This window comes from Sipha flava, unplaced genomic scaffold (genome assembly GCF_003268045.1).
Source record: "Sipha flava isolate LNK unplaced genomic scaffold, YSA_version1 0_pilon_pilon, whole genome shotgun sequence".
Taxonomy (NCBI): Eukaryota; Metazoa; Arthropoda; class Insecta; order Hemiptera; family Aphididae; genus Sipha; species Sipha flava.
Genome location: NW_020271713.1, coordinates 3591514 through 3603422, shown reverse-complemented (window position 1 = coordinate 3603422; position 11909 = coordinate 3591514). Strand labels below are relative to the sequence as shown.

General features: G+C 30.7%; 1 protein-coding gene across 1 annotated transcript; it reads right to left on the bottom strand.

Moving 5' to 3' along the window:
- Window positions 1-1859: 1859 nt before the first annotated feature.
- On the bottom strand, window positions 1860-11288 carry LOC112687828 (protein Tob1-like). Its single transcript, XM_025560813.1, has 2 exons — window positions 10734-11288; window positions 1860-2799 (listed from the first exon to the last, which is right to left on the bottom strand). The coding sequence occupies exon 2, from the start codon at window positions 2784-2786 to the stop codon at window positions 1980-1982; it is 807 nt and encodes a 268-aa protein (XP_025416598.1). The 5' UTR covers window positions 2787-2799; window positions 10734-11288; the 3' UTR covers window positions 1860-1979.
- Window positions 11289-11909: the final 621 nt, after the last annotated feature.

Here is an 11909-nt window from a genome sequence, read left to right as displayed (position 1 = left end):
GCAGAGGATAATGGGGAGTAAAAATAAGAACAAGAAAAATAAAGATAGTGAGAGAGATCAATGCAAAATATCTACAAATATTATAATATATTTACAAGGTATTTAATAGTACTGAGACCCCCAATCGCCTTTGCGCATTAAAAATAATAATAATAATAATACAAATAATAATAATAATAATAATAAAATTGGTACTGATTTATTTCTGAACATCGTATGACATTAGTTCGTGTTCTGCTTACTTTTTGATTGACACATTTGAAAAAAACGACTAGTAAAAATTAAATGAGTTAAAAAAAAAAAGAGAAATAATTGTTGAGAGAGAGAGTTGATGTGGTTTCTAAATAATAATTATTAATTATATTCTCGTATAGTAATAAATACAAACATTAATTGACCAATTGACCAAATTAATATAAAATATGTGTAGGAAGTAAAGTCTCAAAATTATATATGAAAATACTATACTTATATCGAATTGCTTTTCCACGAAATGAAAAAAATGAAACTTTCCATCGATTTTAGCGACCATGTCATATATTCGTATTCTAAATCATTCAAAATCAATGCTATCAAAGCAATATTCTTTCGCGTCGGCTATTCTCCGTGAATTTTCTATCGCGATTAAATGACGTAGGTACACTGAGAAATTATGTATCAATTGAAAAAAATTAAGTATAAATATATATATATATATATATATATATCCAAACATAAAAGGAACAATACGGTTTGGTTTTAAATTTGAATAATAAACGACAATTTTTAGCGAATCTAGTGCGGACGCAGTTACGAAGTACTTAACAATATGCGTTCAAAATATTTATATAACATTGCCGAATGACGGAAATTTAAATCTAATAATAGTTTATCATATACGCACATCGATGACGTGATCACAAGGTACCGTAATTAATACATGGATTATTATTGCTACAAAGAAAAAACGTAGAGGACAGAAACACAGAAACGATTAAGAAGAAGATCGCGTGGTGAAAACGATCAATATTGTGTGTGTATTTATGTTTAGAATTTTTAAGGATAGTTAATTATTATTATTATTATTTTTTTTTTTTTTTAACTCACTATATTCAAATAAATCAATTCACTGACAATGTAATAATTAAAATAGAACAGAGGAAAAATTAAACATTCAATGCTTAAATTAATATTATTTTTTGGGGAACATTAATTATGATAAATAATATTATAACATTAAAACTGTGATCAACCATCTACACTCAAATATATATATTTTATATTATTATATACCAGCTATTAAAATATCAATTTTTGAAAACGTATTACACACACCCAGTCTCCAGTTGTTCGACTTAAATCAATCTTTTTTTTTTTTTTACACACATCTACAGTATTACAGTATAAGTCGCTTATTGACATTCGACAGTCATTTTTCAATGAGTACCCAGTACAAATCGTAATTGCTTATCGAGATTTTCTTTTTGCCATAATCGTACACGCGATTATAATATTATATTAAAGTACACACAGCAAAATGTGTAATTATAGTTTGTTTTTGAAAGAGTCTAAACACACACAAACACATACACACACATACTATAATAATTCAACGTAAACACATATTATCATAATTCCTAAGGACTTGTGAGATCACTGAATAATATGAGGGATGAGAGGGAACGTATTTTCCCAGCAAAACATTAATTATTATTATATACTGAGTGCTTCACGATTAAAAAATAATGCGACTTACATTTTTTCGTCTTCAAATAAAACACCTTACAACACATACGTTAAATATTTATATATATATATATATATATATATATGTATAGTATACAGGTACTTATCTAATAAATAATATAAATTTTATTTGTTTATTTTTTTTTCTTTTTTTCATTTTTAATTAACACATCAATATAATGTATATTATGTGTAGTATATATTTCATACAAGCGATTTTCTTTTGAATCAGTGTGAATACGTTTTCTCTAAATTTAACTGGATATATAAGTGGGATACGACTGATAAGGGGAATGTACGAACTGTACAGGAGATCCGTATGTAGGGGGCACGAACGTGATCACGTTCGACTGCTTCACCGGTGAAGTATAGTTGGAATACGAACCACCGACATCGACTGATGCTGAAGCCACCATCTGTTGTTGCTGCTGTTGTTGCTGTTGCTGCTGTTGTTGTTGCTGTTGTTGTTGCTGTTGCTGTTGATGCTGCTGCTGTTGTTGTTGTTGTTGCTGTTGCTGTTGTTGCTGTTGCTGTTGGCGCAACAGGAGGTGTTGATGACCGTACGGCGGCGAAGAAGATGCCGAAGATCCCGGAGACGTGGACACGGACGACGACGACGAGGACGTCGGTTCGTACCGAGACGGCTCGGCCGCGGTCTCGGTCATCGGGCCCTCGTACAGCACGCAAATGCTACCATCCTCTTCGCCGATCCTGTACGAAACCTCGGCCGGGTCCACCCACAGCGTTAGCTCGTCCGGCAAATATGTGCGTATCAGGTTGCACGACAGGCCGCACGTGGCTGCCGCCTTGGCGATCACCGGGTCCATTTTGTCCTTGTTGATCCTGATGCATCTGTACGCGGAACCGCGATTCGGTGAGTCCGGGAACCAGAAGTCCTTGTACTGGTGGCTCATCACCGACATCAGCGACACTTGCAGCATCTCGATCTCCGGCTCCAGGAAGAACTTATCGCCCTTGCTGCGCACCAGCCTTGCCCGATGGCCGGCCCGCAACATCGAGATAATGAACTTCACGGCTGACTCCAGCTCCAACTGCATCATTGGATTGAAAAATCTAAAACACACATAAACGCGCGAACGCACGCACAATTGTTTTACTAAAAAATGACAATACGTTTAGAATATTTTGCATTGCACACACCATATAAAATGATATCAAAGCAATGCGTTCTATTGTTTTAATAATTTAGATATAATAGTGACTTCATATCTTGCGTAGGTAAAATTTTAAAATGTTTTAGTAGTCTATAGGACTATAATATAAGCTAAACAACATTGAGAAAAGTGTTCGGATGAAAATCTCCAACAGAGATTTTTAGTGTGTGGAATAAAAGGTATTGAAAAAAAATTTTGAAGTGACGGTCAAAAAAGAAAGATAAGAGAAAAAAAAACATGACGGTAACATGCAGAACGGTAAAAAAAAAGGTTGCAGTTGAATAAATAAAACAGTTAATTCAACGTAATAAAATACGTAGTATAATACGAGAATACATACGTAAAAGTATGTTAATACACTGATTATATATACTTAATATATAATTTGTAAACCCCCCTCTCGAAAAGACACTCTATAAATATTCCTGGTAACTTGCATTAATGCAAAATGTATAGGTTTGCATGATTTTTCAGAATTCTAATTTCTGTTTTTGATTGCAATTAAAAATTTGTTTAGCTTCGACAATCAAATATATTTTTACGTTGATAATTACTAACATTACCCATGATACTATGGCATACTTTAGATAAGCAAAGTTATAAAACTATTGTCGTTATTAGTAAATTGTTTTTATCTAATATTTTTATCACGAAATAAGCAGTAATTCGTAGATTTTGTTCAAACAATACAGCAGGAAAATTCATAGTGCGAGTCGAAAATCGTATATTTATAACAGGAAATTATTATTTCGTTAGTTTCACTACATAAATGTATGCATTTAATTTTAATAACTAAAATCAAATATAGATGTATATAGTTAAAAATTTATGATTAATCATTATATCACAACTGAGTAAAATACTCAAGTTCATAAGTTATCTATAAGTGACTAAAATTTTAAATTTTAAATTTTAAATTTACTGATGAATGCGCTTTCAAAAAAAAAAAAAAAAAAAACAAAAACAAAGATAAACAGAAATCCAATTAATAAATATCATTAAAATAACATTGATAACATTTTCATAGTAGCATAAATACAATTCACTATTATTTATGGGTAGTACACATAATTTTATTAATCTAGTAATTATATTAATAATTTATATGATAGATAATACGAGTAAGTAACCCATAATTTAGTCAGAATACATTAATTGAATTGATAGCAACAATATTAAATTAATAATAAAATTGTAAATTTATAGGAAAAATAACCAGTTAAGTAAACTACAGCGAGCTATAATTTTATTTTAAGAGGAAGTCAATTCATGTTTTTTTGTCCATGTCATCAAAAGCACGCTACACAGAACATAAATTGAGTCATCTAAGTAAAATGTAAGAATTATATTAAAAATAATTATATTGATAATACTAATGTAATATGTGTAATATAAATACTAATACACAATATGAAATTTAAAGCTAATTTGTTTTTGTAAAATATAGACTCACACAGAATTTAAGGCTATTTAAAAGAACTTAAACTGAAGCTACAGTAACATCTATGTCAGTCAATATTCTAAAATATTATACATCACACTTTTAACAATATATTTTTCTTTAAATTTCATATGTATTATGTGATAGCTCAAAATCTAACATTAATAACAAAGCATATGTTAGGTACATGTTGCTTGATTTTCATATGTTGTACGTCAATTAGTCAAAGGCAACCAAACATAAACATATAGGTATCCACCAAATGAAAAAAAGTATACGAATGAATTCAATTATTATGTTTCTAGTTATATAATATTTATAATACAAATTTCTTTTTTAAAGGAGTAATTTTATACTCAGTTGTAAGTATACTTATTTATTGTATATTGTTATACATTGTACGTATTCTATATATTTTATTTGGTTATGAAATCTGTTTAATTTTTACTTATTAGTTTATAATAAAAAATAAAAAATTAATACTACACAAAAACTAATTATTTAGCTAAATATTTTAATTATTTAATTTCAAACAGTTCAAAGTTAACTCATTAAAATCAATTGTATGATTAAAGTTAACTAAGTGTCAAAATATTTAACTATCTATATTATAATAACATAACTTTAAATTTTAATATTTATTTTGATAACAAGTAAAATGGCCCTGGTAGAATTATAGATTCAAAAGAATATAACATATAGCTCGACATATAAGTAACTACAATAGAATTATGAACAGTAAGGAGTTGGTAAATTTGTTTTATTATTTCTATTAGTGGAATGAAAAAAACTGCTAGACCAATAATCTAACAAATTAATCTACAATGTACCTACAATTATACTCAATTTACTGATGACGAGCAATTAATATATTTTAATATCGTTTTTAATGAAAATTAATATACTATTTTAGTTTTTAAAAAGCCAACAGTTATCAATTTGATTTAAAAAATATAAAAATAGCATTTATTATGATAAATTGTGTTTACTATTATTATTTGTTAATTTCAATTTTATTTATAATTGTTCTTTTATTTAAGCCTTTAGTAATGTTAAAAAAGCAAACATTTATGGCATAGTAAATATATCAACAACGCTATTATCTTTATAGCCAAAATATGATTAAAACTTAAAAATATATAGCACCTAATTATAAAACCACATGAGATTAAACATACAATTTTTATTAAAACTTTTTTTTATGAAAAGATATACTTGATATGAGATCAAAAATGCTTAAGCTATAAGTATACTCTATAAGAATATTATCACTTGACTTCAATATTTTAAATAATTATTTTATTTTGAACAGTCAAATTTGACTTTAACTATAAACACCAACTCCAGGACTTGCTGGTTTGTATTCTTTTAATTCATAATATCAAATATTTTTAATACTAAAATTTATATATATATAAGATACAGATTTAATAAAATTGAAGAAAAATGTTAAAGTAGGTATGTCAAACTATACTAAAGGTTATAATTTTAAATTGATTTTGATAATTATAAAAGTTTTCATAGTATATCAACAGTCAAAATATTATATTTTATTTCATATCATTAACATAAATAATTGAAATCCAATAAAATTAACTTTGAATTACTTTAATAAATATATTGTTTTAAAATATGTTTGTGCAATAATAATTTTATTGAAATTTAATCAAACAACTTCTACTGTCTTGAAGTAAATTATTTTAAGTATACAGTATATAGTTTATGTTTTAATAATGATCATCACACAATAGTGTGTGACAAATACGTTATTAGGTACTTATTTTAAAAATGATTTATCATTCAAGTGAGCCTAAATGTACAAATATTACTAATATTTAATTGTGAATATGTTAGTTAAGTTTGAGATTAAGTTTATTCCCTAGTGTATACTTGATTCATTTCTACATTTTAACCAAAATACACTCAATTAATAAGAAGTAATTTTTTATTCTTAACTAATTATACGGTAAATTAAATGTACATAAATATTAATGCTATAGGTACTGTACATAAATCGAGGTATATTTATGATAAACTGTTTGTTATTTTGAAATAAATGTTGATAAATTTCTAAATAAAAACCAGGAATATAAAAAGTAAAATTTTTCTTATTAAGACAACTTATTTGAGTATAAATATTGTCCTTGTTCACTAACTATGTAAATTACCTAAATATAATTTATCATTTAGACTAGGTAATTTTAATTTAAACTAAAAATGATTTGAATTAACTTATGAATTTTATTACAACAATAATAGATATAAATTCACTATTTTATTACACATTATCAATATTTATTATGTCAAACCTATACTGATGATTATTGTGTATAGCTGTTTACTTATACAGCTTATATAGTGTATAGTTGTAATAAAAAATATTATCAAATAATAATATAACATCAAATATGAATTAATAAAATTACATTTAAAATTAATATAAGTATTAATTTCAATTAAGGGAATATAAAATTATAATTAACAATATAAAGAACTAGTTAATGATTTAGTATTTTGATAATATAATTTAACACCAATATCAACTTTTTCTGAGGGGTAATTAAGAAAATTTTACAGTAGGGGATAATCAAAATCAATATCCATGGTAACCCCCTAACCTGCATCTTATAACTCATCAGTAACCAAATATTAATATAATCCTTTATGTATTCAGGTTCAGGCTTGTGAAAAATTTCAACACTGTATTATTTATTCTTTTTATTCAATTTTATGCTCGATTTTGCGTAGATAACAAAATATTAACAATAAAACTGTAGGTAAGTAACTTAAAAATTAATCATAAATAAATGATTACTGTGTAGCCGTGGGATAGTTTATACATAAATCATGTTTATTGTTTATTACAAATCATAAATTAATACTTTTAAAAATTAAAAAAAATCTAAAACCTTATAAACTATACATTCGTACAAAACAACAATATATAATTACAGTGCATGATAAAGGGAGTCTATCTCCTAACCCATCTCCCGATGCCACTCCAGATTTCTGAAGAACAAATTGGACAAAACATAGTTAACTATAAAAGAAAAATTAATGTTATGGACAGTTTCAAGTATGTCATAAATGTTTAATAGTACAACCTACTTTCACATTTGAAATACATAAAATAATACAATAATTCCCATAGATTAATAATATAAGTATACATTATATAATTAAATCATGAAGTAGGTACAGAGATAAAATGAAACAAACACTAATTTCATAATATACAATTGTACTACAGCTATATGAGATATAAGATATAATTTAATTTGTCAAAGTTAAAATTATCCTTTTTTCAATAAAATATAACTATATGAAACTACCAAGAATGCAATTATGATTTACCTATATAGCTTTAAAAATATAAAACTTCGTAAATTATAAATATTTTTTATCGAATATACAATAACATTGTCTAAATCCTAAGCCACGTGTTGAAAACTCACAATGCATTTATAAATATAAATAAATATTATTAACATTTTATACAACAATAATGTCTATGGAATATTAGTATTACACGATTTAAAAAAAAAAAGTAGCTTAACTATTCAATGTATTTTTATGAAGTTATACTTAATTACTTACAAAATAATAATTTGATAAATACATTAAATTTGTAATTTTAAAAGATTATATTTTTAGCAAGTTATTTAAATTAAAATGGGAATAAAATGAGTAATTTTATTTCTCAATTAATTGTTGTTCATATTTATAGATATTTTCTTAGTATGTCTACAACAAACATGAATACAGAAGAATTATAGCAATTCATATAACTGTTTATAACCTAATTATGTACTCGGAAAATATTTAATTATAACAAATGACCTCAATAACTATAGGTACCAAACGTACAACACTAAAATTCAGTATTTGACACACAAAATATGAAATCGACTGGAAAAATACATGTTTCATCATTATCTACACGATAATAAAATACTTGATTTGTAAAACATAACACTTTGAATTACATTTTATTCTTTCCACAGTTTTTCAAATTTACATTAGGTAATATATAGAATTTGAGTTTTACTTAAGTAAAAAAAAATAATGTCACATTATCAACAATTCAAAAGACTTTCAAATTGTATAATTTAATAAAGAAAAAAATGAGGACAATATATGAAACTATAATGAATCTGAAATTCGGTGTTAAAAGTAAAAGTGATTCGGCAACTAGGTTGTTCAATAAATGTACAGTGTGTCTATACACTTTTATAGCACAAGTTAAAACAATTCATAGCATTTTACGAAAAATCCGAATCAATTTGATATAAATGAAATGTGCCGACATTAATATATTATCTACGCGGTTCTTGCTATGAATTAACGATTAGTTGCTAAAATATCAAAAAAATCAGAAATCGGCCACGTCATATTATTATTTAAAATGTAAAATGAAATGGTTATGTAATTGTAACTTGATGTATGTAGGTACTCGTATAAATTTACTATAACCAGTAAATAAAAAACGAATGAAGATCACCCCAGTCAAAAAAACTGTGAAAAAATTATATATTTTTTCCGTTTACGGAAATTGTCAAATGGAGTGATTTCGTCAGTTTAAGTTTTTCGATCATGCGATTATCTGAAAAACGACACAAATAAAAATAAACGAGGTCTTATCATTAATTGTGCTGCTAAAAATAAAACAATGGCAATTATAATAAAAGACAAACTGATTGTATACAATATATTATAATCATTCATATCAGGGGAAAAATATTACAACTCGGCAATACAAGATAGGGGAAAATTCGATATCATTAAACCCATATTATATTGAGTATAGACAAAATAAACGTGTTTTTAATATTATTATTTGAAACCTCGTTTTTATCAAATATATTAACACAAACGATTCACGAATTCCAACGCTTCGACCCGCAATTAATTTTAACTGGTTCGATAAAATAACATTATCAAATAAGTTGTAGTGAATTAATTCGAAAAACACGAACCATCCGTCACAGTTGTAATTCATATATAATTATACAGTGCCGGATTTCTACCCAAGCAAACAAAGCGGCTGTCTAGGGCCACCAACCTTGGGAGGGCCCTCGTATAGTAAATCCCCATTTTACGATAGGCACAACGAATGTAAACAAATCAAACCGTATTGATTTGTCACAGAAAAATTAGGTTCGAATGATTTCAGGGAAAACATGGTAAAACGTATTTGTTTTTACCCCAACAATCACCGGAGATTATATTAAAATAAAATATTTTAGCTGACGTAGCTGACGATGAGAATCGCTCTCGCCTAAAAAAAAAAAAAAGGACAAAAACAACAAAGCGATCAATTCCGTAGCATTCGTACTAGAAATAATGTTAATGCGACTTTCTACCATTTAGTGATATAGTTATATGATTGTTGCGACAGGGTAGGTAGCTGAAAGACGAGAACGCTGCCGGTGAAATGTATCAAAAGACCGGTAGGAGAGGGTAGTCAGAGTAAAGATTCTCCGACACTTGGGCCAGAGAACATTTTCCAAGTGTTTACGGGAACGTTTTCGTGACTTTTGACGGGTTGGCGAGTGGCCGTCGTCAATAAAATCATTGTAATTAAACGGAACATGTAACGAACAGCACACGATCGGCTCGTCGTTATGATGTACTTACGAGCGCGGGCACCGGTGGCGAGCGTGCGAAACGCGATGAAAAAACATACGAAAGTGTGTGAGTAGGGGATAATTGCGGACGAGAGATTTCCTGTTTTCGGGCCGGCCGTAACGGACAATTTACCCTTGAAAACGCCGCCACCGACGGCGATAAAAATTTAATCGACAACGGAGGCCCCCGCCCGTGGCGGAACTGTCGCGACATCGGCCGATCGCCGCGTACACGCCGGACAGGTGGACACGGACGGTTTACCACGTCGCCTGCCCGGACTTGAATTGTTGGTATCGAAATTGAAACGTAACAGCATCGGGTGCGCGGTGCCGAAATACGGAACACGGTACTCTGCCGAGATCGTCACGATCGGGTCTAAAAGGAAACGGCGAGGGAAAACGATCGGTTGCAAAACTTGGAAACGAAAAATTTGCTCGGCCACTGGTACACCGACGTATTGCTATTCATAATAATTTTATTGGTACGGTAATGGGCGACGACGACGATGACGCCGGTCTGTGCTGCACTTTCTCTTGCGCGAATAACGCTCGCTAAATCCGACCCGGTCGCGGTCAGGAGGAAGCGCGAGATAATAAAGAGAGCGTACGCGGAAGACTTTCGCAAAAGTCCGTTTTTTTTTTTGTTTCGACCACAGTGAAAAAGTAATGCAAACAATAAATAAACATGTAACCGAATAAACGTAGAGGATAATCTTAATAGTAAAGGTATATTTCCGGTAAAAACAATAAAATATAAATACTCACTCGGTCGACGGTCTGACTGGTGTCTGTCGGTAGTTGTTGGTGCAGTGGAAAACGTCGGCGGAACGCTCGCCGCCGTCCGTGCTTGTCGAAAAGTTTTGAGAAAACGAGATAAAATCGAGTTTTATTCTTCGTCTCGCGGAACGCGTCGGAAATATAGGAGACGAAGAGTGGTTTTTTTTGTTATTTTTTTTCCGGTTTGTAATATTTTGACGAATGACACGGACGGACGACAGGCAGCTTATGTGTGAGAGTGATAGAGAGAAAATGAGAGAGAGAGAGAGAGAGAGAGAGAGAGACAGGATGACAGAGAAAGAGTAGACAGACTCACACACATACACACACACACACACAGAGGTCGAGAGCTGCGAACAGCGAGCTACGTGTACACTAGAGGACGATCGGCGTAAAACTGAACGCGACGACGGCGATGAGCGACCACTGCGGCAAGCGTACGGCGTGTGGTGCACGCACGCACATCAGCGAAGTGTTTTTCGGCGAGTCGTGGCGGCGGCGGCGGCGGCGGCGGCGGCGACGGCGACCGTGGACCGGTGGTGGACGACGTACACGGCGGGGCTTGGTACGTGAAATGCGACAATGGTGGTGGTGATGGTGGTGGCGACTCTCAATCCGTCGGCAACCGTGCAAAAATTGCGGTGGGAGCGAAGCGGCTATCGTGCGAAATGCGAACGACTGCGATCGCTGCTGCTGCCGTATGCGCGACGTTGCAATAATGTTCAGCGACGTTCTGCGATACCAACGAAAAATCGGTGATCTCGCGCGAGCCACGTAGCCGTCCCGGTGCGGACGCAGCTGAATATCGAAAAACACTGAACCACCCGAGTTGTGTCTGTCAGGAACGGCTCCAGAGGGGAAGGGCTAGGGGCCGCGCCCCCCTCAAACCGTATTCATAAAAAAATTTATAATTGTTAACCAAAAATGACGTATATTATAATAGTACGACACGCACAAGTATGTAGACAGAGCCATAGTGGTATGACGGTCTGAACGATGTACCTGCTATCTATATTATGAAGAACCAATAAGGCTATAAATAAATAATATTAATATAAAACATACTATGGTATGATACTATGATATTATTATTTTATAATGTTCAAAACACGAATTGCGTAGCACACATTTCTCTACGGACTGAATTGTTGCTTTCTTTTCGTT

Bases quoted from the DNA above. Each gene is read 5' to 3' on its own strand.
- LOC112687828 (XM_025560813.1), bottom strand. From the start codon at position 2,786: ATGATGCAGTTGGAGCTGGAGTCAGCCGTGAAGTTCATTATCTCGATG.